This window comes from Tetrao urogallus, assembly GCF_951394365.1.
Source record: "Tetrao urogallus genome assembly, chromosome: 10".
Lineage (NCBI taxonomy): Eukaryota > Metazoa > Chordata > Aves > Galliformes > Phasianidae > Tetrao > Tetrao urogallus.
Genome location: NC_136823.1, coordinates 6,733,529 through 6,760,826, shown reverse-complemented (window position 1 = coordinate 6,760,826; position 27,298 = coordinate 6,733,529). Strand labels below are relative to the sequence as shown.

General features: G+C 41.9%; 1 protein-coding gene across 1 annotated transcript in view; it reads left to right on the top strand.

The window, feature by feature from the left end:
- The window catches only part of WNK2 (WNK lysine deficient protein kinase 2), a gene marked incomplete at both ends in the record, with an annotated part of 98,778 nt that overhangs the window by 61,746 nt on the left and 9,734 nt on the right, over nucleotides 1-27,298 (top strand). The window contains 16 exons of the mRNA XM_079540541.1: nucleotides 2,456-2,644; nucleotides 3,649-4,188; nucleotides 6,636-6,950; nucleotides 10,021-10,070; nucleotides 10,751-10,916; nucleotides 10,998-11,114; nucleotides 11,262-11,429; nucleotides 11,659-11,704; nucleotides 12,822-12,938; nucleotides 13,743-14,836; nucleotides 16,555-16,627; nucleotides 18,309-18,364; nucleotides 18,442-19,124; nucleotides 20,152-20,366; nucleotides 22,446-22,661; nucleotides 23,546-23,644. Coding sequence (XP_079396667.1) covers nucleotides 2,456-2,644; nucleotides 3,649-4,188; nucleotides 6,636-6,950; nucleotides 10,021-10,070; nucleotides 10,751-10,916; nucleotides 10,998-11,114; nucleotides 11,262-11,429; nucleotides 11,659-11,704; nucleotides 12,822-12,938; nucleotides 13,743-14,836; nucleotides 16,555-16,627; nucleotides 18,309-18,364; nucleotides 18,442-19,124; nucleotides 20,152-20,366; nucleotides 22,446-22,661; nucleotides 23,546-23,644 — 4,144 coding nt within the window. The remainder of the gene's footprint in view (nucleotides 1-2,455; nucleotides 2,645-3,648; nucleotides 4,189-6,635; nucleotides 6,951-10,020; nucleotides 10,071-10,750; nucleotides 10,917-10,997; nucleotides 11,115-11,261; nucleotides 11,430-11,658; nucleotides 11,705-12,821; nucleotides 12,939-13,742; nucleotides 14,837-16,554; nucleotides 16,628-18,308; nucleotides 18,365-18,441; nucleotides 19,125-20,151; nucleotides 20,367-22,445; nucleotides 22,662-23,545; nucleotides 23,645-27,298) is intronic.

The window sequence follows — 27,298 nt, the reverse complement described above, 5'->3', positions numbered from 1 at the left end:
ATGATGATATGGTTCTTTGTGCCAAAAATTGTACACTTTCTCAAGCACACTGAGGACATTTCTGATCACAGTGATCTTCCTAGTGGCCTCTGGAGCTTTATGCTGACAGATCAAAACACGTTGTTCTCCTGGCAAATGCAGTTTTGGATAGGGTATTTACCTAACTTAAGTTCTTCTATATACTCTTCCTTCCCAGCATTGCTGTTTCTTGAAATAATTCCATCTCTGTTAGTAAACAAAGACAGAGCAGTCATTGTATCTGTTTTCTAGTGAGTCGGGCTGCATAGTTCCCTTTTTCTGTTTGTGCCCATGTATACTTCCTTTGGACACTGATAGAAGATGGGCCGTGATGTAAGCTCTGGGACAAAGTTCACGCCTGAGGCCATTAGTTCCATTAAATGGAATCACCCTCAGGATAAATCTGGATGCAGTCCCAGATCAAGGCTAGACTTAAGCAGTTTTTTATTCTTAAATTTTTCAGGATAGTCCAAAGAAGCAGAGATGTGAAGAAAACACATCCAGTTTGCAGTGTAAGAACGCCCCTGAGTCCATCTCACAGTACTGTGGGAGAAGTAGCTCAGTGACTGTTCAGCTTTTGATAATTGGCATTTACCAATTTTAGGAACTCTTAAATGTTAGTATCGCTCTTGGTTCCGTTTAGGAAGACCTACTTTGAATGAAGAATCTTCCTTCTACTCTCAGCAGCAGAGAAGTGCAGGTTTTTGTAGGACGGTAGGGTTTCTCAGCCCGAGTGCATGAAGTCAGGGTGATAAATTCATCTCTATAAAACAGTGAAATGTATTGATCATTTATGAATATAAGCTGATGACTTAGATGGAGGCGATCAATATTGCATCTCCTCAGTATTTTTTTTTTTTCATTTTGGGTATCTGTCTACTTATAACATTGAGGTTAGATTAAGCCAGAATTAGTGCAGTTCATTTGGATTCTTTCCACTCGCTGCATTTCATCCAGACTGCACGCATTTTGTAGACTGAAGGTGGAGGCCTTAGGAAGTTACCTCACTTCTGTGAGCACGGTTTTTCTGCCTTCTGCTCAGCATCCCCTTGAGTGCAGGCAGGTCAAGCAGCCGCGATCAGTGGACTCAATTCCCAGTTAGCTGCTGGCAGCCTGTCTGAGCTGCAGATTAACCCAGCTGCAGATGCCCAGATACCTGAGCTGGCTTTGTGCTGGTGAGATTTATCAGCCCAAGCATACGCTGCGTGGAGGTGCGAGAGGAATGCTCTGCTGGGACTGAGAAATAATGCAGGAGATGAGCTGGTGCTGTGCAGAGCTGGTCAGTGCCTGTTCAGTGCCACCTCCAGTGCTGCTCGTGGCATTCAGGGCATTCAGCCCCAGACACGGCGTGCCAGTAGCCAAATGCTTGTTTGTTCACTGATCCCAGTATTGGAAACTTCGCAGTTGTGGCTGTTTTTGATGCTTAAGGGCAAGTGGCATCTGGCTCCCTTGATACATCATGTACAGTTCTATTGTACTAATGTATCTAGAAACTCTGGTTGACAAATCCTGCTGCTGAAAAAGCGTAGAGCAAAATATTGCTCTACTGACTTACAGCACAAGTGGCAAAAATGAAAGATAATGCTGCTTGGCTGTTCATTTTGAACTTACCTTTGAACACCAGGCATGGTATTAGATTTTACGTGCTGCAGAGCTCAGGCTGATTGATGTATGTCCAAGTATATCCAGAGCCAGCTTGGTGCCTCAGCACCATGTTTTTGAAGCAAGATTTAAAATATATATACATATATATATATTGGTATTTTCAATGTTAACAGAAGTGAAGAAGGAGATGTCAGAATCACAGAAAATGTGAAACTTTTTTGCTAATTATTTTCAGCTTTTATGCAGCTTTTTTTTTCCTGCTATGCTATATGAAATCTGGCAGGCCAGTGGAACGCCATTCCCCAGGTAATGGTAAAATTACTTTTTTGGCTGCCACGTTGTTACTGCAGCACCTTACACTTAACTGGGATCTAGCTGGAGCTTTTATGATAATTACTGTTTTGTTCACATCTCAGATAATGTGTTGTCTATTTCAGCGCCTGATGCATTACATAGTCAGCTCTTAAATGCCAAGATTAACGGGGCGTAATCTGCATAGTGGGACTCTTTGAAGCCAGTAGGTGGGGATTTTACAAGGCCAACCAGAACAATCTCTGGGATTTAAAGATTGAGTCATTAAAAATAACCTTTCCGAAATAGCTAGAGCTTGTCTTTTCAGGTAATGTATCTGAAGTTCAAATGTGCTTTAAACACAGGCTCTTGTACAGTGTTTAAATTAGGAGTACCCTTCCCTTCTATACAGCGTTTTTACTGTGTGCTGGTTCTGATCTGACTGTGCAGCATGGCTGTGTCCAGTGATCTGATTCCTTCATAATATACATGTTATGACCTTCTTTGTTCTTCCTTTCTTTCTTTCTTTCTTTCCTGGCAGCAACCCATATCACAGCAAACTTCTCTGCAGCAGGTGCTTGCCAGCCAGCCGGTTTGCCCCATCCAGCCTGCCCCCCATCTCCTGCCCCAGTACCAGCCCCAGACCTCTCAGGTGGCAGCCAGTAGTACACCACTGAAACCCCTTCAGATTTCAACTGTGCCACAGCTTCCTCCAGTTGCTCCTTCCCAGGTAATATCTCTTGAAAACTGTGAATACATTGTTCGAGTAAAGCTTTCTAGCTAATAATTAACATGATTTGCAGTTGTTGGGTTTTTTTCTTGTGTGTGTGTGTGTGGCTATTGCATGCATGCAATTCACTCCATAGGTATTCAACATTCCCCTAATACTTTTATTTTTCTTTGTCATATGTTTTTGTTTTGAAAACAAAAAATATCCTTTGTGAATAATCCTGTGCCATGCCTAGATAATCCAGTTAGTTACAAATTTGCTGTAATTGCATATTTTTTGCACTTTCCCCCATGGTGTACTCTTCCCCCTTCCAGGCTTTAGAGCATGAGAAGTTGTCCGTTTTTTTGTTTTCGAGCTCCTGGCTTCCCCACAATTTCTACTTCCCTCCCAGCTCTGTTCCCAGGTTCATTGGTAGGGATGGACCCTTCTTATGCCTGGGATGGTTTGCTGGTGTGCTTGCTAGTGGCAGCCATTGTGATGTGAAACAGCTTATCCCAAGGGGAAGAACCAAGCTGCTTCCATGATAATGGGGTAGTTATCATGGTCTGCAGTGTCACTGGGAGGTTTTGGTTTTTTGATTTTACAGCATTTCCCTTGCTGCCTGTGATGCAGACAGACATGAAAACAAAGATTTTTAATCATCGTGTTGTATTTTGCATGAAAGAGTGCAGTGTTTTGTCTGGTCTGATTCCATTTCCCTTCTGTTAAAATGGAAGCAATACTTTGTTAACTAGGATGTTGCTTGAAGGCTATCAAGTTATCATGAGAAATAGTTTTAAACTCCCGAAAATATCCCCTTAAAATGAAGTTTTAATTTTTTTTCCCCTAATGGTTTAATAATTAAGGTTTTATTACTGTCTGTAAACCTCAGGAAATAAATGGAAGTGATTAACAGACATAATTATCATGGCACAGGTGATCTTTGCACACTGTATGGCAAATGAAACTGCTTTGTACCACCAATGAAAGCTCTTGCGATTTATATGATATTATATTTTTTTCAGATGCCTCAGTTTCCTGTCATTCCTGCAATTACTCCTCTGGCAGGACTTGACAACCTTCCTCCAAACCTCTCTGATATACCTGCTGCAAACGTGCCCCCCATACCTGCTCCTTCTCAGTATTTCGCTCCAGCTGTGATTTTACCGAGCCTCCCCATGAACCCCACTTTGCCCATGGCACCAAACTCCCCCGCCCTCCCCATGCAAGCAGTGAACCTTCCTCATACAACTGTGGCTTCTCTGGTCTTGCCCTGCCAAACAATAGTGCCAAATATGTCGGCTGCTACAATACCATTGCTTGCCGTGGCTCCGCCGGGAGTGCCAGCGCTGCCGCCGCACCACGCGGTGTCCCAGCTGCCCCAGCAACAGATGTACCCGACCACCTTCCAGCAGATAATCCAGAGCGAAGCACCCTCTCCCCATCACACTCAGAGCACGCAAGCCGTTTCCCAGCCGCAGCAGCCTCCACCTCCTCAGTCACTTCAGCCAGGCGTAATTCATCCATCAGAACAGCCACTGTCTGCCCCTGGGGCCGGTAACCAGGTAATCTGCCCGGCGCTGGGCTGTGTCGGTGCTAGGCTATAGGGTGGCTGTTGAACGTTCCGGGGGCTCGTTCCACTCTAAATGCAATTGGGAGATTGGTTTCCTGCATTAAGATGTTTTGTTAACTCTTTGTCCTTGGTTCTGGAGGTGATTGCTAGAGCTGAACTCGTGTGAAGCGCTGAGGTCTTTACGTGGGGGCAGATGGATGTTGTGGGTGTAAGGACTGAACAGTGGGCAAAGTACCCACTTCTGAATTCCGTCTTCCCTCTCCCATCTCAGTTACAACAGAGTGGTGGGGAAGTGTGAGCTGTGGTTCTCCTGGGGCAGGAGGAGTGACTAAGCCTTGGCAGAAGCTGCATGGCACTGGTGATGCTAATGTCTGTGCCGGTACGCTCGCGGTGCAGGGACATTGTATACAGATGGCAAATACGGATGAGCTGGCAGGAGCAACTGAACTGAGAGCTGTTTTGACATAGAACTGCTTTAGAAGTTTGCTTTGTAAAGCCAAAAAAATGACCATTTGATAACAACTCCAGAAAACTCTATGGAAGAGGTTTATCAGATGGGAACAAACGCAAGCCACAGACCCTTTCTCCCCCTTAAAGGAAATGAAGCATAACATGAAGCTTCAGATGTTAGCGCTGCTTACAAATGAGCTGATTCAGGGCTTGTTAAGAGTCTGTAAACATTTCCATTGCCACATCTGTGATATGACAACATGAAATGCAGCCTGACCCAAGCAGGAGAGAGCAGTAAATCTGTTAATAATAGTGTTCTTGAAAATTTCTGCTCTACTACATCACTTTGTTGTAACACGCTGATTAAAATTCATAACGTCCCATTTCAACCTGCCGTGTCATGGCATCTTCAAAGCAATGCATCATTTTAAAATTTGTCTTCAGCCATATATTTGGTACAGAAATATTGTTTGTGGGAGTGTAGGCAGTGTGGAGCCAGAGGCAGTTCCCATTGAGCTCATTAGCCACAGCTTTTCCAATGCCTTTAGAAAGAACTGAATTGGGCATGGCAAACACCAGAAGCAGACCAAATACGTACGCACAAAACTTCACAACACACACAAAACACAAAAATTATACTTTTCAGGATTTAAAAAATAGTATAAAAAAAAACAGACAAGAACATAGGGGTATTCAAAAATACACTGTTCTATCTTTTAAAACGCTTTGCATAGGAAGCATTTCTGTAAACAGAGGCATTCCTACACAGAGCTATATTTGCAATTGATTTCAAGCGCCTCTGTGTTCAGTTATACTCAGGTAATTTATACTTTGAGACATTTTGTGAATTATTTGAGTTACATAAAGATGAAAAAAAAAGTTGTCACTGTTCTTCTGCTCCATACGCTGCAGTTACTGTTCTAAAAACCTCCACTTAGGCAGTCTTGTAACAGTTGTGTGTTGCAAGGCCCACTGCATCTTTATTTTTATCCACTTAGAACCTGGGATAATAATGTGAGCTCCTACCTACATTCTGCACAGAGCACACGGCGGTGAAACTGTGAGCCCTAATTCTCATTTGAGTCCTGATTTACTTATTTATTTTTGTTATCCAATGCTCTGAATCTCCAGGTGATGGTAGATACTCCTCAAACAAGTCATGCAGTTTTACCTAGTTCTGAAAAATTTTCTTTCTTCCCTAATTCTTCTTTCCTTTTTCCTCTTCCTATGAGCTTGGTCCCCTTGGAAAAATACACAAAGTTCCTAAAAGGAGAATGTTCTGTTCTTAAATATACAACTCACAGAACTGTTATGCAGAATAACAACACAGTCTCTAAGGCATCTAATCACATAGGTCCTGTTCCCACAAAGTGTTCACGCACACAGGTTATTTTAATGCACTGAAGAAATCCACTGAGATAAATGAAACTTCCTCTGTGCAAAGTTACACAAGGAAGTGTTTGCAGGATCAGGACCTCAATGTTTAGTGTGCCAAGACTGAAATTTGGTTTGAAATGTTCAAATGGAAGACAGTGTGTTCTGCAAGACACTGCATATGTTCAGTATAAAAAGAGTTAATTGCATAGCCTTTGTCTGCAGGTGGTTTGTGTATAGCAGATTTGAAAAGTGCTAATTTAAATTACTGATAAAGTATATATTTCTCTGTATGTTGTGATATTGGAAACAGCAAACTGGACTTAAGATTTAGCTTTCTTAGTGAAAGATGGTTTTGTTTCTATAAACTAAGTAGCACTTGTTAAGTAAACACACTGTCACGATTATTTAGGAAGAATCCTTTGATTTGATTTGATCATTTTAAAGCCAACTTCAACTGCAGTTGCCCTTTCAATTAGAGACCACACGTATGCATTCTCACTGTAGATTTAAAATCCTTTTTCCATAAACCAGAGTGACTTCAGCGCTTTGATATGTAAGTCAGGAGCACGCTAAGTAGAGCTGTGTTTTAATTAGGTGTCTGTTGTGTTGCAGCAGGTTACTGGACATACTCAGTATGGTTTGGAAACTGGAGCCCAGGTGCCGGTACTCCCAGTGCAGCCTTCGCTAGTCATGTCACCGCCTTTGCAGTTGCAACCTGAACTGTTGCCTCCCCGCGTCGCTCCAGAAAGCATTTCACAGATTCATGGCAGCCTTGCTACAGCTAGTCCACCAGTGCCCATAGATCACTGTCTGCCTCTACAGCCTTCGGGTGTTCTGCAGCTTCAGCCAGACCTTTCCCAGCCCTTGGCTCAGCAGCTCCCCGCTCCTGGCTCAGCCGTGCAGGCGATGGCAGAGACATCGCAAGAGGTAGAGCCGTCTCCTCAGTCACTCACCAGCCTGCCCTTAACCTCCTGTATGCCTGTGGGCTTAGTTCATTAGGAAGATTCTCCACTCTCACGATAGAGAGCCAGCTCTAGATGCTAACTCAGCAAATAATTGGCCATTTCCAGCGGCGTGCTGCACCCTGACTGCTTGTGAAACATCTCCTTGAAGTGATCAGGCTGCAGGACAAGTCAGCTACAAAGCACCTCTTTGTCAGTAGCTGAGCACAAGCAGAATTTAAAAGACTGTCTTTGAGTGCTGTGGGTCAGTAAGAAGCTGTTCTACAGAGTTTCATCCATGTTTTGTCCAGTCTTGTTTTAAATGTGTCAAGCAATTGTGCAACTAATCATCATTTGCCTTAAGAAATTATTTCATAATCCAATTCTTCACCCTTCGTGCCCTGCAGTTTGGGTCTTGTTTGTATTTTGTCTGGTATTGTACATTCCTGTATTGCCTGAGTTCTAGCCTGGCCCTGGGATTGTTTTTTTTCCAAATACTCACAAACATTACCAATTCTCAATGGTCATATAAGCAAGATAGATTTTATTTGTTTCCTTTTGAAACTGTCAGCTTGCCCTGTCTGCTCTTTTGGCTTTTCTTACCACTCCCGTGATTGTTTAAGCTTCAGTCTTGACAGAATGTCACAGAATGTTTCCTTCTCTTCAGTTCTTTGATAGATACCCATAAGCAAAGCAAAACAAAGGTTTTGGCATTTTAGATTTTGGTGAATAAGTTTTCCATTTCTGAATGGAAATGTCCCTCAACAATTCTGCTCTCCTGTTTCTGCTTTCTCTTGAGGTTCTGTTCTGAGGCTTTTCCTCCCAAAGTAAGCATTTACATCTGTTCAAACTAATTTTTTTAGCCAGTGCATTTTGTTGTGATCCTTTCCTATGCATTGCAGCCTAAGAATTCTGTTAGACGTCCAGTTAAATCCTCTTCCAGAAGCTGTAGCATAAGAATGAGACTAAATCTGAAACGGGATTCTGATACCTCATTCTGCCTGCCCTTCTATGCAGTGACAGCCTAGTTCTTGTCAGAAATTAATCGTGCTGTGCTATAGGATGTTTCCTGGTGACTTTCTATATATACTGTAGGTGAGATATAGGTAGGAGAACTAGCAGGACTCGCCTTTCATGCTTCGTGTGCAGAGTCCATAAGTAAAGCCTGACCACACTAGGCCTTACTCCTTCAATCCCCTACTTCCGTCCCTACTTCCATCCCTTACTCCAGCTGCTTCTCCTCCAACCTGCCTATTTTCTGTGTGCGCAGCTCTTGTCAGAATCCGTGCTGATGCCAAAGCTACAGCCTTGCCTGCAGGGCCCCTCCTGTTTGAGCTTCTGGAAATATGAACAGATTTCATTGCTATGGTTCAGTATGATGTAGGGGGGGGGTGCAAGTTGTCCCATGTTAACTGAGAAATGGGTGCCTTCCAGGGCACGAGTCTGTCCTGGCAATTTATCGCATCCTTGGGAACAAGTAATGGCTGTTTTGTTAACTTCACTCTCATGTTTCACTTGTAAGTTATGTGCCTTCTCTTACGCAGTTTGAGAAATCAATCCAGTGTCACACTTTTGTCCTCTTTTCCTGGAATGCAGAAAAGGCACTGAGTAGGTGTGATTTAAAAAAAAAAAAAAAAATTCTTGAGTGACAATATGATATCCAGATTTATTTCTTTCAAAGCTTCCCTCCCTCTACTCACACCTGTGAAATCTCCAGTCAGAGCCAAGCCCAGAGTGCAGGTGCTGGCCTCTGGAGCTCTTTGATATGTGAGATGCTGGTATCCTGCAGCTGTAGTGAGCTGTAAGTGCTGATCATCACAGCTGGCTCCTGAGCAAAGCACATGAGCATCACACTGTGACTCTGTGCAAAGGTCACATTGGTCCAAGTACTCCCCGTGCTGATTTTATGACATGTTTTGCTAAGGTTTTCTGGGATGTAAGAGGAGTTTCATGCCTGTAGATACTCCAAATGTCATGTTTTGTTACTGCTCTGCCATTAGCTTTTATCTGTCTTTTGTTAAATTGTGTCGCAGTACTCACATCCAAACCAATTTGGATTGATCAGGCAAATGAGATTTTGTGAGGCACTTGATGAAGTGCATTACTAAAATCTAGATACATTATGTCTGTGTTCTCACTGTTCATTAATTTTGCAGTTTTATAGAAACTGCGGTCAATTTTGGCATGGCAGTGAGTGGCATTATGAGCAATGAGGGGTGTGGGCTGGTTAAACCTCAAAGCTTTTAACTACAGTTAAAAACTCTTCTGGTATGAGTATACAGTGGTGTCAGTCCAGGGGTTTGTTTGTAACCATGTCTATGGAAGAGTGTTATACGTGTTTATAAATATATATGATTATATATATTTATTAAGCTGATGTTTGTGTATATACATGTACTGCTATATGCAAACACAGGTGTGTGTATCTGTTACCCATACATGTAATGAGGCTGTAGTAGCAGGGCATCATCCTATCAGGTCTGTGCATGGTGAAACACCGCTGATGCTTGGGCTAGCATCGGACCAGGGAACAGGGAAGTTTTTAGGGTAAACTTCTGTTGTGTCAAGACCAAGAGGGCATTATATGAAGAGTGTATTTTTAAGAAAAGGATTTCTGTCTTTTATTTGGAAGTTCATCAGAAATTCTCACAATAAGCCAAGCATGCTTAAAATACCTAATATTATTTCAGTGGACTATACAAAGCAATAAAACACATTGGTGTATAGTTTACGTTCATTCAAAAAGGAATCAGGCGTTGATGTGAATTTGTCTTGCAGTAAAACTTTTCCATTGTGGTGAGGAGTGCTTCGTTTCTTTCACTGCCTCTTCTGCTTTAGCAGCAGCAGCAGGGAAGGGAGCTGGCGCACTGGTGTCCTAAGAGAGTCTGGGCACAAATGAAGATAGGAGGGTGAAATGGGGCATTTTCAAAATTGATGAATAGGTTAAAGAGAATGATTTAGGATATTAATAATATCTCAACAACAAACCTTTCTTAAGTGTGTTTTTGTCTGGCAGTACAACATGTTTACTTAAATGACTTTTTCTTATGTTTTAGGAGCAGGCAATACAGGACAAACTTCAAACTCTGTCACAGAGCTGTGAAAGGTATCATTATAATCATTTCAGCAAAAAAATGTTTTCTTTTTAGAGGGTGAATTTTCTGTCTTTATAAGGCTAACTGAAATGCCTGGTCTTTGGATTGGGTATTGCATCCTAACCTGGATGTATGTACAACAAATTTCAGTTCAGCAAGTAATTTATTTCTGTTAAAATAACTCAAGTGGTATGATCCTTGATTTTGATGCCATTAAATCTGTACAAAGGCATTTTATGCTTGAGTAATTGGGTATGTAGCTTATTTCCCCTTTGGAATGGGTGCACCTATATCACCTTCTGTAATGATCTGTCCCCAAGAGTGATACAGGAGATGATGTATTGGTGAGAGTTGTACTTTGAGCCACTCAGATATATCATTATGACAAGAATTAAAACATTCTGAGGTTTTGCAGTGCACAAGTTTGAACTCAAGCCGAGTAATGCATTAATTACTGAAATAATGACGGCAGAAACTTCGAGAGGTCATTTCTTGCTAGGTGTGATAGCCAGACTACATGCCTGACTTAGAGGAGCTCCTTTCACTTACTGAGCATCTCTCAGGAGCTGGCTCAATCTGGGCCAGAATATACACTTTTTTGTAGTCTGATTTTCCTCTGTCTTATCTATATGTAACTCTGTTGTGTGATGGCGGTTTCATTCTGGGGGATTTCTTCCTTTGTCTTGCAAAGCTACATGAGTCCAGATGTTGCTTCAGGTAAAGAGATGAGTGACAGCTTTGAAGGAGCAATAGGAAGTGGTAAACAAGAAGGAAAGTCTTCAAAGAAACATAAGAAATCTACACGTGCTCGTTCACGCCAGGAGAAAACCACCAGACCCAAACTGACTATATTAAATGCAAGTATTCTTTCTTTAGGGATAAAGTCAGGATTAGTTCAGTTGTGCCAGAAATAATTGTTTTTTAATCTTTGTTTGCAGGTTTGTAACACAGGAGATAAGATGGTGGAGTGTCAGCTTGAAACACACAATCACAAAATGGTGACTTTTAAGTTTGATTTGGATGGTGATGCACCCGAGGAAATTGCTACTTACATGGTAAGACTTGGTGATGCAGCTGCCCACAGGCTCTTGATGTAACATGTTGCCTTAACCAGTTTATTCTCATGTGGGCTTGCTACAAGCCGAATGGGGCATTAGCCAAAAAGTTATAGTTCTTTTCTCTGTTTTGATGTGACTTTGTAGGTAGAGAATGAATTCATATTGCAGAGTGAGAAAGAGACATTTATTGAACAAATGAAAGATATTATCGATAAAGCAGAAGATATGCTCAGTGAAGATACGGAAGGAGAACGGAGTTCTGATCAGGGAACAAGTCCCCAGCAGGATACTGATGGAACAGAAATGAATGAGGTGAGAAATGTTAGAGTTCTTGGTTGATACCTTTTTGTTAATGTCCAATTACTGTAAAGAAGTTTCACAACCCGCACTGAACAAAAGGAAAAAAAACAAAAAAGGTTTCTTAGCTAGAAAAACAATTCTTTAACTCAGTTAAAACTTAAATATAAAGGTTCCTTGGAATAATGCTGCTTTTGCATTGATACTAAGACAGTGGTTTTTTGTTGTTTGTTTCTTTGAATAGGAGAAGCGGCCATCTCAAGTGAAGACTCCTGTGTATCAACAAAATGGTAAATGTGCTTTTGAATAAAAGCTTAATCTCTAGCTTGAAGTTGCTGATTTACTTATGCAGAAGTTTTCTAGATTGAGGAAGATATCACCAGTTTTACTGGTTGTTGTATCTAGAAATAAGGGTGTAACAGTGATCTCTGCTGTTAGCAACCTTCACGATCATAGGGCTAAGCTGACTGACACCTGGGACATCTAGGGAAGCCCTAAATTACATCAGTAGATAATCAGTGGTGTAAAAATCAAGAAGCATACTCTTTTCATAACTGCATCTGCAAGAGAAAGTTAAAAGATATGTTTGCATTGGTAATTTAATTGAAATTTCTAACCCATACATTTTCAACTACCTCGTTATTATTGAGGGGAGTTTGGGGCATCTGCATGCCATTGCATCTTATGGGTTTTATAGCCAAGTGGAAGGGAAGGGGATGGTCCTTTGTAAGTGTGTGTTCGTGGAAAAAAAGCTAAATCTCTGATGGAGGAAGCATTGTTTCAAAAATTCTTAATTACGGGAAGGAAGGATAACACAGGACTTCTTTAATGAATGCAGAAATTGGATGATCTTTACCAACTAGATCTTCTGCTAAAAATACCTGGTTTATTTTTGCCTATAAAAGTCATGTCATTTTTTAGCACTTTTTTTTTTTTAACATTTTTACTTATGGTGGATGTTACCAAGTGTGTATAATTCTCGTTTGCCATTTATATATGCCAGACCTTGAGATGAGACTTGAAAAAAATGTTAGCTATAACACTTCCTACTTAGAAAAGTTAAAATGGATAAACTTTACCAAACTGACATTTTTTTTCCATAGTAAGCTAACTGTTTGCAGAACTGTTCATAAATTTGTCTTGTATGCAATTATTACCTTTCTAAGGATAATTAATACTTGAGAATAAACTTACTATAAATGTGTGGCAGAATCAGGTGGTGTCAGTCTCCCTTACAGAAACTGGCTTCTCAGGGATGAGAATCAGATGGGAGCCATTGTTTATAATCTTGGCTGTTACCACAGGAATTTGGATTTTCTAAATATAAATATAAAAATTAAAACTAGCTTATGACGGGTGATCTGGAATAAACCAAAACTATTGTTTACTTTTTATTTTCATATCTAGTTTTGCATACTGGAAAAAGGTGGTTTATTATATGCCCTGTGGTGGAAAACCCGACTACGGATGCACCAGAATTTTCTCCACCAGTTCCTCAGGGTGCACAACAGTCTGAAGGTCCAGGTATTTACAAAGTTTAGATTTTTTAGAAAAGATTGTCTCAGAAGGAAAAGAAGTCTCTTGGCTTTGATCCTCTGTACCCCAGTCCTTCAGAAAACTCTGGTGGCTTCAGAAGGGCAAGGGGTGAGGGGAGGAATGGACCCTGATGCCTTGGCTTAGAGGTGTACTCATCAGCCTCTAGTTCCAGGATGATAAAGAAAACTTCCTGAGATGTAGAAGAGCTCTTCTTCCTTACCCTATAAAGGGTGCACTTTATGAAGCCTAGGCCTCATTGTCATTGTAACAGTTGAAGACAGTTGTGCCAGAGACATCACGTAGTTTGAACAATCCATGTTATCCTGTCCTTGGTCAAGTGTTGAGCTGAGTAACGTTCCTGTTGATAACGAAACACTTATCACACAAAATTAGTTTGCGTCTTTTTCGATGAAGAGCCTTCTTTGAGCCATACACAACATACGTGTGTTTATTGTACTTGAACCAAATTAGAAATGTTTATCTGAGTTTGGGGGAAGTTCCAGAGTTTTAAGTGTCTGCCTTTCGCTATAGCATGGCTGAAATTCTAATCACAGGATCACGGGGGTTGAAAAGAACCTCTGGAGATGAGTCCAACCCCTGCTAAAGCGGGTTCCCTAGAGTAAGTTGTACAGGAAAGCATCCAGATGGGTCACTGCAGCCTTAATTTTTTCTGTAGGGAACAGTTCAGGCTAGGTGTAGTTGTCATTGCAGCTAGTCAAGAGGCTCTGCAGTGACTTTGTTTCACTTCATACAGCCCATCAGGAGTTCAAATGCTGTTTGTGTCCTTCCTAGACCTGGAGCAGTCGGATGATCAGCAAGCAAACTCTGCGGTGCCGGATGCGCCTGGTGTCTTAGCTTGTCAGCAGCTTCCTCTACAAGCAAGCATCTGTGACAGCCCCATTGGGGCCTCTCCATCTTTGGCACAAATTCCTGCTGCAGCATCTTCAGCTGGCTTGCCAAGCCAGGCAGAGCTCTCAGCTCCAGCGCTGCCAGGACCTGCTCCAAACATCCTGGAGCAGGCAGCTGCTAACGGAGGCCAGCCGGAATGTTCTCTACTGCAGGCAGCATTACCTGCCCCACCTGGCACTCCAGCCCCAGGTGCCGCTCCTCTGGAGGAGCCTGCTGATGCTCCCCTGGCTGCCCAGCCTACTCAGCAGGCGCAGCAGCAGGCAGATGAGGCCATGTGTATCCCTGACGTGGAGATAGCGTGTTGCAGTGTCGGGCCGCCCAAAGCAGTCCCGCCAGCTCCTGCCAAGGCAGCAGAGCTCTGCCCGCTCCCTGTGCTCTCAGATGCTGTTGTTTTGGAGCGGCAGCCTGCGGCCCAGATCCCTCACCTGCCAGAGGCCGGCCAGCCCGGCGTGGTGCAGCACTCCTTTGTGAATCAAGTGTTTCCTGCATCTGTTGCATCCGAGTCTCTCAATCTGGCAGGATCTCAACTTCAGAGCCCCACTCAGGTGTCCATGGCCACATCCCAGCAGCACGTGATGCTGTCCCAGACACAGCCTGTCACCTGCGCCAGCGTGGGGATCAGCCTGCTGCAGCAGCAGCAGCAGCAGCCGTGCACTGTGGAGTCTGATGGAGAGGGGCCACCGCGGGTGGATTTCGTTGACAACACAATAAAAAGCCTCGATGAGAAATTGCGCAACTTACTTTACCAGGAATATGTCCCGACTTCTTCTGCATCAGCAGGAACTCCAGATGCTTTTGTGCCACTGGAACAGGCAGACAGTGAATTTAACTTGCCACCATTCACTGAAGATCCCAAGTTGGTGTTGGATTTGAGAGAACCAGGCCATAGCACCATGGATAGCTGCCAGGAGGTGAAAGCTGCTGAGGCCCAGTTTGTGCCAGCTGTGCCACCTGAGGTCGCACCTTACCCAGCATTGGTTAGTGCAGTGACTTTGCCCTTTGTGTCTCTAAATCATGGACACCACCAAAGTAGAGCCCAGAAACAGTCTGTAGTATAACCTGTGTATGGGCTTCTTGCTTCTCTAAACATTTTACATCTGCTCCTCTGTGTATTACCTTTTGTCGCTGCTTGCTTTCCATTGTGAATGTTCTCTTAGAGTGCATCTCATAAAGTTAGAACTTGACTCACTTTACATAAGCATTTACCAGTGAAAGCCAAATTTTTCCTTTGAGTTTTTAAGCTATATAATATCTTAATTCACATTTCTCATCATATCCTGTTTCTAAAGCAGGCAGAAATATGACATTTTGTAGTTTACGGTAATATGCATCATGGGAATAGTCGTTAAGTTCTGAAGAGGGAAGATAGTGTTTGTCTGGTCAGCTGGCTCTGACGTGGTATTGTCTGTGCCTCGTTTGCATGTGTAGCTGGTTACATGGGGATGTTCTGCTTCACCCTTGCCTCATACCACAGCAAATGCACACAGCAGCAGGGAGCTGGCAGAGAGTGTCCTATTTATGAATGAGGTGGAATCACAGCAGTTTCACAGACCTCCTCTGAAGACTGATTATAGTCTATGAATAGTTTTGCTTTGTATTGTTATCACAAAGTTAGCAATAGTAAATGTTTAATTTGCATATTTTGCATTTATGACCAATTTTAGAATATGTAGTTGCTTACTGAAATAGCGCAGACTCCAAACACAGCCTATATCGCTCTCTCTTTGAAAATGAGGTACAGTAAGTAGCATCGAACATGAAATATTTATAGGATTTTTCTAATATAAATTATTGGCAGGGATTACAATACCTGCTTTCTAAGTCAGTCAGAATAAAATAAACACCTCAGGACACTTCACACAAGTGCTGCAGCTGGTGGAAGACTCCATAAGTAGATGATTGCCCATTTCCAGGAGCAACCTCTTTTGACTTCCTGGGAAATAGCTAAGGAAAGCTGAGCTTTCCTGTTTTGGTTTTGTTGTGTTTTTAACTTTACTTAGTTTACTGGTGTTGGTGGCTTGGGTCACCATTCGCTCTGGATATGTGTTGCAGTTTCTCAGACTAAATGCTGAGTTCATGAAATAAAAAGGTTTGCAGCACTTTGTGCTAGAAGATCAATGTTTACCTTCTTTGAAAAGACTTCTGGAGATAATCCCATCACCACTGCCAAGGATGAGGCAGTTTCATAAAGTGTCAGCTGTATGAACTGTTGGAAAGATCCATAAAATAATGCAAGTATGACTGCATTTGAGCAACTGGTTTGAACTATGCGGTGATAAATGACCACCTACTGCAGTTACAATGCCTTGTTTATGAAAGGTGGTCTCTCTCCAGTAATTGAATCTAGTCCTTCTGAAATCTGGGACTTTCTGAAGAGATGGATGCAAAGTGTGTGGTTTTGCTGGAAAAGCAAAGCAGAACAAAACCAAAATTCATTTATAATTCAGTGCCCATGTTGACTTAGGTTGCAGTCTCCTCTGTGATTCTGCCTCCTCTTTGTCTTCCAAGGGAGAAAAAAAATGAGGGAGTTAAAGGAGAAGCTAAGAGGCCATCTCCACAAACAATATAAAATAGTTTCACATTGCACAATAGTGTGAGTATAGAGGGATGGGGGGAGAGAGAGAAAGAGAGGATGAGAATGCACGGGCTTTGTGCTGGAGGCTGAAATGCTTTTCTTTTCTCTTTTTACTGAAAGCTTGAAAAGTCTGAGGCCGCAGGCGTTGGGACTGAGTCCTTGGAAGCAAGAGGTGGGTCAGCAAGCCAAAGAGGTAATGCTCCTTTCAGTGCTGAACTGCAGTGATGGATCTGTACTTGTGCCCGGTCCTCTCCTGTGTCTCCTTGCTGCTAGCTCTTGGTTAACTGCCCAGCAGTGCCCGGCGCAGTGCTGACCCTGCTGTAATGTAACAAGTATTAAATAGCTTGCTCCTGCCAAGCTTCCTAGAAATAAACTGCCTCGCAGGCAGATTTATTTTAAACCATAAGTAGGTAATATATGCCTATGGTATAGGGTGTTCATGTGGAAGTCTGTGATCTCAACAGTAAATTTCTGGTGCCATTAAAACATCTGAACAGAAAGTCCCTTGGATTTCTGGGGCTGCGTAAAAAGGAGCTGATGAAAATCATGTGGTTGGGGGTAACATCTCTGGGGAGAAGCTTGTAAGATGTTTGAAACTCCTATGGAGAGCTAGGAAGAAGTTCTTTTCATTAAGTACTCGCAGATATAATGGCAGTTTCCATAATAACGACATAATAAAAGGAGCGGTTGTAATGCTCCTTTTACCTGTCTTGCAAGTCATGGGAAGCCTTGAGTGTTGAGGAGCCTGAAACTCCTGCCCCTGTCACAGGTGTGGGGTGAGGAAGGGCTGGTCTTTTTTTTTTTTTTTTTTTTTTTTTTTTTTTTTGAGATTGTCATGGCAAAGCAGTGCCACATTTGTGTGATGGCAGACAGTTCTTTGCTGGCACACCTGGAGCTGCCTGCAGCACCTCTGGCTGGTTCAGAGCTGGAGCTCACGCGCTGCCTCTTCAAGCTGCAGGAAAGTGCAGTACTCCTAGAATAAATAAGGGACCTCGAGTCATGTAAATTGCCAGAAATGTTCATGGCTCATTGGAGTCCATCACTTAGGTCAGTGGAAGAGGAAAGCTCTGAGTTTCATGTGTTAATTTGTCTCACTAAAGGTGGAGAAGAGCGGGTGTAAGTGAAACGTAGCACTGGGTAGTAGAATTAATGTATCTTGGATACCATAAAGCAAGAATGTATTTCACTGTTTCAGAAACATGAAGGCTGTATGTTCACTGTGTGCCGTAAGAAAGCAGCTTTCTGAAAAGCTTGTGTACACTGCCTTAACTTCAAAAGCAGAGGCCCAAGTGGTGAAATAGTGATGTCTACGTTATTATGCTTTTTCACATATTTTGTGGTTCGAATGGCATTTTCTAAGCTTGTAATTTCTGCTTTCAGCAGTGTGATGTTTAACTTCATTTCTGACACTTTGAATTGTTGGTGTGGGTACCTGTGAAATGAAAGGTGTAAAGTAATGGTCCATTTGTGGTCAAATGCAGCATTTTACATGCATGAATATCTGAGAGGAATTACTTATTTTTTCAAGACACGAAGAGTACCTTGGTCATACAGGTCTAGCGTACCATGCAAACTTCACTCTACTTCCTCTCCAAAATTTTCCAGTTGGCTTAAGAAATTTCACACTCTTTTTATTATTTGAATTCCCCAAATGAATAGACTGAAGCTAGTGTCTACCTGCAGGTAATTTGTACTGTTATCGTTACTGTCTCCTGCATTAAAAAAAAAAAATAATCCTAGATCCTGCATTACAAGGAATTGGTATTTACATCATTCTTCAGTGCTGCACTGTTACCCTTGAGTTTGCCATTGGCTTGCTTTATGCAAAACCATTCCAGACATTAATTTGTTGTTTTCTCCAACTTGTAAACCAGGATCAGCTGCGAGCATCACTCCAGCTCCTGTGACTCCAGCAAAGGGCCTCCTCCAGGTAACCAGAAACCATGCATAGTTTTATATCTGATTGTTACAGTTACTTTCAAAATTAACCTCTGTTATTTTCTCCAGGTTGCACCTACATCATCGAGCATAGCTAAACAGATGGAAACTTCTAAAACGAACGAGAAGGCAAAGGCTACAACTTCATCTACGCACACAGATAATGTAATGCAGCTATCGACAGCAGATGGGGCGATAAATAACCTTCAAAGGGATGACTCTCTAGACTCCGGTTCCTATGGAAAACAGGCTGGAACTCATGATAGTGGTACACCAGCCAAAACTATTGGCAGGTTTTCAGTAAGCAGCACGCAAGATGAATTAACTTTAGCAGCGCCGCATTGCTTAAGGTTCTCTGCGCCCCCGGACGTCTATTTGGATGAGCTCCCTTCCAGCCCCGACCAGAAGACAGCTGTCCGACGGGTGCAGACAGCCTCATCTGTTGATGTCCTTTGTGACCAGGGCTCGAGTGATTCTGCTGAGGAACCCTTCCATCGACAGGCTGCTGCGGCTCAGCCGTCCCCTCCGAGCAGCAGCGCAGCCTCTGACTTAATTAAAAAAGCAGCAGCTTTTCTGCAAAGGACTGGAAAAGCGGGCTCCCAAGGCCCCGATTCACCGAACGGGCAGGGAACAAAGATTCCTACCATCAACATAACGTCCTTCCACTCGCAGTCATCGTACATGAGCAGTGACAATGACTCTGAATTTGAAGATGCAGACATGAAGAAAGAACTGCAGAACTTGAGAGAAAAGTATGTTGGTTTTGCGAACAGTATTGGGGTAGAATGCATTGAGATACCTAGGCAGCATCTCTGCGTGTGCTAAGCAAATGTGTTTTGCGTAGCTGTAGTGAGTAAAATGCTCCTGAGCAAATTAGGCATCACTGAAACCTTCCCTTGAATGTCATCCTGCATCATTTTATGCCTCACTGTATTTTCCATTTCCATTTGGAAGTAGAATAATTCTTTTTAAATCAATGAACTTCTGCTGTGATATCCAATTTCCCTTCTTAAAAACTGCATTGATATAGCAGCAAGTGGTAGCACTTGTGATGTGTTTGTCTGTAGGATCCAGTGTGGGTGCTGCGTAAGGTCGCATAACTAGTGTGGATGTCTGCATAGAGAGCTGTAAGGCATTCTCTTCATGTCGTTCTCTGCAAGAGTGCTTCAGACTGGCAGACCTACAGACCCACCACTGTCCCTGATGTCACTCTTTTGAGGGATACCTGCTAACAGATACTGAATTAAAATCTTCACCTCACACCATGCCTAAACCTCAGCAATCTGCCCAATCTCAGGGAGGTCTGAGAAGCCTCAGTGGTCTGCTGTGCTGCCAGTCCTCACAGCTTTATTAAAACATTAATGTTCCTTTCTTTCCTGACATGCGATGGATAATTGCTAGCATTAGTTGGTAATCTAAGCAAAATCTTTATTGTACGATATAATGGTTTTGCTGAATATAGATGCTACACGTTTTTTTATACAGAACTACACTAATACAAAAAGTTTAAAACTGACTTATGGCAACTTTAAATCAGAATTCCAAAATTGATTGCTTTTACTTAGCATATTTGAAATCTTTTACCTAGGGCTCTATCTTACAAATCAGTGTATGAGAAGTCAGCCGCCACCTTTGCTAAGTAGGTGGTTCTGACTTTGCACGCTGTGGGGTAGCTTTTATGATTGAAGGTTGTTTTGTTTCATCTCACAGCTAGTTCTGCTGCCAACGTGTGGTGCTTTATCAAATACACGCTAGCAAACGTTTTGTTTTTATGCTTAGGCATATGAAAGAAATCGCCGAACTTCAGACTCAGCAGAAGAACGAGATAGAGGCTCTGTACATTCGGTTAGGGAAGCCCCTCCCTCCCAACATGGGGTTCCTTCACTCAGCCCCACCAAGCGGCCGTCGACGAAGAACCAGCAAAAATAAATTGAAAGGTGGAAAACTATTAAACCCTCTGGTTCAACAGCTCAGGAGTGGAACATCAAGCACAAGTAGGTGCACTAGGTTACTTTCCACTTCCCTGTTGGTTTTGGCTGTTATGGTTTTGCTGTGTAATTGCATGGACTGCATAAAAGTTACTGATTTTTTTTTTCTTCTTAAAATGGTGTCTTAAGTTTGCATGGTTTTGAAGTGGGCTTCCTTTGAGACCATCTTGTTACAGTGCCCCATGCTGAACTGTACCTTCCCTGCATTTGCTGACAGTGTTTGGCAGACAAACAATATCCCACTTTAATTTGGAATACAGCCTGGTTACATTTTCTCATCTTTTCTCCAAATGCAATTTATTGATGTTTGTATTCACTTCTTAGGAGCTGGTGTCCTCTATTGATTGGGTACTGTATCCTGTTGTTGTTTATTTTTTCCTACAATATGCTATATAAATAAGATGGGATTGTATTTGCTCCCCCAAGAGTGGGAGATAAGAAAACAGTTCATAAAATCTGTGATGGATGCTTCGACCATTTTTGAAATACTTTGAGATTTTCTCAAATGCTCTCAAACAATATGACAATCTTGAGTCATGATCTCTTTGGAAAGTAGGAAGATGACGTTACAGATAACAAATATTGATACACTCCAGTGCCTATTTCTTCAGCAGGATGTAGAATAGGCTAATTTTCCTTCAGCTTAGTTCATACGGTTATGTGGGAAAGTAGCATGCTTCCATATTGACCCCGTATTTCAAATCTGGTGGGTCTCGTTTGCAACATCACTTTTACAGATCTGCTTAGCAAGGCTGATGCAATGGAATTCTTATAAGACTGTTTTAGAGGATTTTGCTTTTAATTAAGGATTCCAATTAAGACAGGGAAAGCAGATTCAGAGGCAAAATGTTGGACTAGATGATCTTATAGGTCGTTTCCAACCTTGTAATTCTATGATTCTATGATTCTATGTTCTGTGCTCCATCTCAAATCGGAGTATTTTTGCATACAGGATCTGAAGCAGTGTTCAATCTTTCATAACCATTTTGCTGCTGCTTGGCTAACCGGCGTAGGTTTTATCTCCCTTCCTTGTGGTGAGATGCTGTGAATGTCTGTGATTTTGTCCATCCATTTGCCAGTTTGTTCTTGGGTTGTCTGTAGCCATTTTCTGTCTAACAGAGAGAACCCATATCTCTCTGTTTCTGCTCATGGACCTTGGCTCATATCAGCCAAGGTAAAAGCCTTAGTTCAAAGAATTTCAGCCTATTTCTGAGTTATAATGTCCTCCTCTTAAACACCATTTAAATTAGAGAATGGCAGTCTGCTCAGTTATGTTGCTTCTTTGGTGCATGCTTTCCTTCCTGCATTTCTTCTTTATTATTTTTCACTATTCTGAGGCACTGACTGAAGTTCTCATTACTCTGAGAACCTGTATTCACTCCCGAGTCTTCTCACCCTTACCTAGTTAGACTCCCCATTTCTGGGGCTTTCTGAGGTCATTTCTCAGAGATGAAGGGCAGGTAGTCTCATGCAGTTATGGATATAAGCTAATTAGCATTGCCTCCATTAGTTGCTTTTGTTGTTGAATCTGTATCACAAATGATTGCGAAGCTACTATCTTGCTAAATGTCTCCTTACCCAATATACCTATATAGATAGATATATAGATACAAATTTTTGTATAGAGATGTGTATATATAGATAGATAGTTATAAAGAAAAAAAATCCTAATGTCTTCTCAGCAGCTTTTTATTTTTCTCCACTGACTTGCTTTCACCTCAGGTTTGAGTGCAAACCTACTTATTCTGCTCAGTCGTCTTGTGCCTCCGTTGTCCTAATCAGGTATTTCTGCAATTCCAAACAGTGCTTTTTGAGTTCTTGACTCCAGTCCTTCTGAAAAACTCAGAAAAGAAACTATAAAAATCAAACTTACCCCACAAGCTTCTTGGAGGATCAAGAGCAGTGACAGTGCATGTAAACTATTTGGTGGTGGTGGTTATCTGTGTAGTCTGTGCTTCATATGGTACTTCAGAATTGTAGACTGCTGTTCTTGGAGACAGATGGACAGTTGTTTTTAGGCACTGATATTTCTTCAGCAGTTTCCTAGTATTTGCTGTTGCTTGTATTTTGTTTTTGTTCTTTCAGGTAATGTTTCAGACTCCAAAGACTCACCTCACAAAGAAACAACTAAAGCTCAGCCTGGATCTCTCGAAACCACAGGAGTAACTTCCTCTGTGTCAGCCACATTTGGGAAGTCTGTTCAGACACAGCAGCCGTGCTCTGTCAAAGCCTCTTTGTCTTCTGACATCTGCTCCGGCTTAGGCCCCGAAGGAGGTGATGTGAACGCAAGCTCTGGCCAAGGTGATTTTTTTCCTACCAGCTGTTCAGCATATCCTCCAGCACATGCTAAAATCAATTTGCTTCCCTTATGCTTGAACTTTTAGGAGTGGATTTGGCAATCCAAATTACAGGCTTATCTTTAAAAATATCACTGCAGTATTGTCAGGAGAACAAAAATACAGTATCTCACAAAGTATTCAGAGTCAACACTCAAGGAGGCACACTAGATTTTAGGTAGGAAATACCTTCTACCTTTGCCGGCAGTGCTACTGACACTTTTTCTGGAGTCTGCCTTCTGGATTTCTTAAAGGGAAAAAATAGAAAGGGAAGAGAAAAAAAATTAACAAATGAAGACGGATAGGAGACTGTTTCCCATGGTCCATTTTGGGCTGTTGTTTTAGCACCTTGATATGGCCAGACCTGGAGATCCTCATTATGAAGTACTAATCCTTCTGAGGTGTGGAAAAAAAATAGAACCAAGTTATGTCTCCTTTATCTAAGGGGTTAACGTTGTGCATGCTTTTGGAAGCCCAGCTAAATGACTGTAGAGCAGTAGATTGGCTGTTCCCCAGTCCCGACTTCTGGTACTTCTGTGTAGTGCATACCTCTGTAGGCTTTGACTGATCTTGTTGCCATGCATAGTGGAAGTTATAATGATGATTAAAGTACCTTCCTCTCATTGCACATCCTGCCAAACTAATCTACAAAATATCTATCTGTTCTCTTTTGCCGTTATTGCATCCTTTGTGTACGGTCAATTAACTTAATCCTCTTTGGCAAAGTTAAAATGGAGATGTGGATGTTTAACTAACAAAGCTGATTTGACTGATGGTATAGGACATCTGATCACAGCTACTTGTACTTTATAAGTGTCTTTGTTTTCTTCCCTTTATATTCATTTACAGGCTGGACGGTTTTCCACCAAACGTCTGAGAGAGTGACCTATAAATCTAGTAGCAAACCTCGTACCAGATTCCTCAGTGGACCTGTGTCTTTGTCCATCTGTTTGTATTTGTTCTTTTGTATTTTATCACAGTCCATCTTTCTTTTACCCCTTTTTCCAATCTCATGTTTTATATCTCTAATATGTTTGGCAGGATGCCCCTTTTTCTGAGCCATCTTATCTTTCTTTATCTTTCTTTTAAGTAATCATCACAAACACACCTTATTTATATTAATTTTTCATATGAAAGCTTTTTTTGCACTGCTTTTGGCTCATGCCTGGGCACCAAAAGCATGTGTGGAAGATCTCATCATTTATGATATAGCCTAATGGTAAATTTTATCCTGGACTTATCAAAGCTTTTGTACTTTATGTGATTTATGTTGAAGTAATTTTTTTATTTGCAATGTGGCAAATATACATGTCTGCTGTCCCGGTTCCAGCGACAACAAAAAGAAATCCATCCTTCTGTAGACGAATGGTCTCTTTCACACATGTTTGGACTATGAAGACATGCATGTAGCAAGCTGATACAATACTAGAAGGTCACTGAAGGGTATAACTTCCATACAAGGGCTGTATTAACACGATCTACAGTACTGTTTATATCCACTCTATTTTCTTTAATTTTTCCCCCGCTCTTTGCATGTGGAAATGCTGAGACGATAGTGCTCCAGCTAGTTCTTTCAAAAATGTCTTTTCTAGGTGGGCTTTTCCCCATGCATTCCCTTCAATCAGTTTAAGTGAGCAATTCTCATGTACACCTCAGTGGCGGGAAGATCCGGTTACTCCAAAGGAGAGTGCCATCGACTTTGTGTGTAAACTGATCTGGCTGAAGCACTGCGCTCAGTTTATTTTCTTATGACCTTATGTGACCTCTGAGATGAAGTCAATTAGCAGTTCATCAAAGCAGAAATCAGTAAAAAGCAGTATCAGATTATTAAATGATACTCTGAAATGGATTGTTAGGATCCAGTATTTCTCAATTCAGATAATTGTGCACCTATTATTTATACCTTATCTGTACAGCTTCTAAAGTAATTGGCGATTCAACCAAATGATATCAAGCTATTTAATTAAAAAGTGCAAACCTTTTTACCTAGCAGTATTTGCTGCCCTTTAGGCAAACAGATTTTGCTTGTACAATAAAGATATGTTGGGCTGACCAGGTACTATAGGCCACTTAAATATAAAATTAGGACGGCTGATAATGTTCAGGAGAAAATGTTTGGTTAACCCCCTGTTTGTTTGCATTGATACCCAGTCTCCCATTGCAGTGCGATGTTGCTCATCATTACCCACGTGGTATAGATCAAAGGCACAAGACCCCTTAAAAACACTCCCCCTAATGTTACAGATAAACAATACTTTTAAGAATAATCTTGATTTTGTTTGAGGTCCTAAATCCAAGCATTCAGGTTCTGTAAACTGATGTTTACTGCTTAGCACACTGCTTTTATTTTCATACCAGTTTTTAATAACAGTTTTGCCCTCAAGGTTTTTCCGAGTACCTGAGGGAAATCTCAGTATGTGATTTTGGCCATCTGGTGTTATAACGGATGTAGTAGTTTCTTCTCCTGCACATATAAATCTCAAAGTGGTTTCATTTACTTTCACAAAACCACTGTTCAAGAGGACACAAAAGCTCTGGGAGGTGGCAGTTCACAAACAGCGTATTAAAGAAGTTTGGGTGCATGGATATTGTGAATGAAACTGAGGTGAATTCTTCCAATTATGAAGCTTCCCAATACTTTAAGTAATCAGCAGCGCAACAAATTGGTTTTCTGTTCTCAGCCCATATGTTCTCTTCTCAGTTTCTTTGGGCGAAGTGTTCAGAGATTTGCACTCCCCCATTTGTGAGTCATAGCAGAACCGAACTGGGGACCTGTGAGGAAGCTGGGCTGTGTGGCCAGAGCCCACAGACGTGTCTGGTGGTTCCATCTAGTGGGTGTCCAGAGCAGCCATGGGCCTCAGGGAACAGTGCAAAGTGACCATGATGGCAAGGAGAGGGCCAGCTGGCTCGTGGCCCTTCTTCTCTGTCAGGAACGTGGGCTGCCCAGTGCAAAGGAGACGTGAGGGTTTGCAGCAGCTCCTGCATGTGCTCTGTGTGAGCATCTCTGCATGTAGGAGCACCAAGAGTGGGTTTGAAACACGGGGAGCAAGCGCACGTGGGCCTGATCTGTAACCTTTGGGTGCAGGTAGTTCTGTGAGAGTTGGCAGTTCAGCTGGATCTGTCCCACAAATCAACGCTGTTTTGTTATTTAGGAGTTGCTGGGAGGAGTTGCAGCATTTTCAGGAATGTTCTACATCTACACATTTGACTGAGGAATAACAGCACTCTGGGGAGCTCAGATGTATTGTATTAGTAAATACATTAGCATCATGCTTCCGTGAAGTAGTGTTCAGATGCTTTAAAGACAGTTGTGCCTGGCTACAAAGCCCACCAAGCTTGAACGCTTTCAGGTTCTCCCAGAACTGCTGTCTGGTCTGTCCCCTTGTCCAGTACTGCTTTTTTCTTCAACTTCTCATGGAGTAAAATATTTTTGATGGTCTCCAGCATAATTTTAGCCCAACCTTTTCCCATGGGTTAAATTGCAAGGGCGTCTTAGAGAGGAGTTTGCACTGACTGTGAGTGGGATTTTCAAAAGCTCCACTTGGCTAAGACTTGTAATCTCATGCAAAGCTATTCTCGTCAGGTCTGTAGTAATTAATATATTGTATGTGAATGGGATTATGGAAATGGTCTAACGACTTACTGCCATTTCAATTTTGTTTTAGCTTTCATGTTTTTTGACAGCCGTCACAGCACAAATACGGGACGGTGGATTTTTTTCTGTCCTGAAAGATACAATAGCTTCTTAATTTTTCAGATGTTACCTCTGGAATTGGAAATAAAGCTTAACTTAGCTTAACTTTTACAGTCAGAGATTAAATCTCAATTAATTAGGGTTCATCTCCTTTTCTTTTCCAGCTATTAAACACCTTTACTGTGGAAGTAATACAATTAATCTGGTGAATTAGGTTTACCAAGCGCACTTTTAATTGAATTTGAATTTAAATCAAATCTTAGCTGGTCTTCGTCAGTCCCTGCTAGGTAATGTTCCCCTCTCCCAGGCAGCGCTGCAGTGATGCAGTTGGGAAGAAACAGCTCTTGTTGGTGATTCACCTTTTTGTAGTACTTGTCTTAAAGCAGGCTCCCTTAGCGTGGGTACCTTGTGCGTGTCCAGAATCAGTGCTGTCACTTCCCAAATGTTTTGGAGCAGAAGGTTTGCATTGGCACCTGGGGTGCACAGAGCTCATGGCTTGGTGCTCAGGAAGCAGTGGGGCTGGTGATTAAACATTTTTACATGCATTTGAGCACGTACTGAAGTCAGCTGCCTGCTTTTAGTTTTTGCAGGCATTTTTCATTTGCATACAGACTGTGCCAACTTCTACCTATTGCTACATGCAGAATGCTGCAGGATAGTTAAGAAATTAACATTATATTATTATATTACTACCGCCGATGTTGTTTATAATGGGGGTTGCTAGCTCACTTTAAAAGATAGGTGTTGTAAAATATATGAGGGAAAAGAGAAAAAAAATTACCAAAAAAATGCAACACGATGTTCAGTTGTGACTGTGACTTGTACTTTTCATCTAAGCTTTGAGTTGAGAAACTAAGCTTTTGGTCATGCTTGCATAAGACATTACTGTAGTCATGTCCTTCTGATTT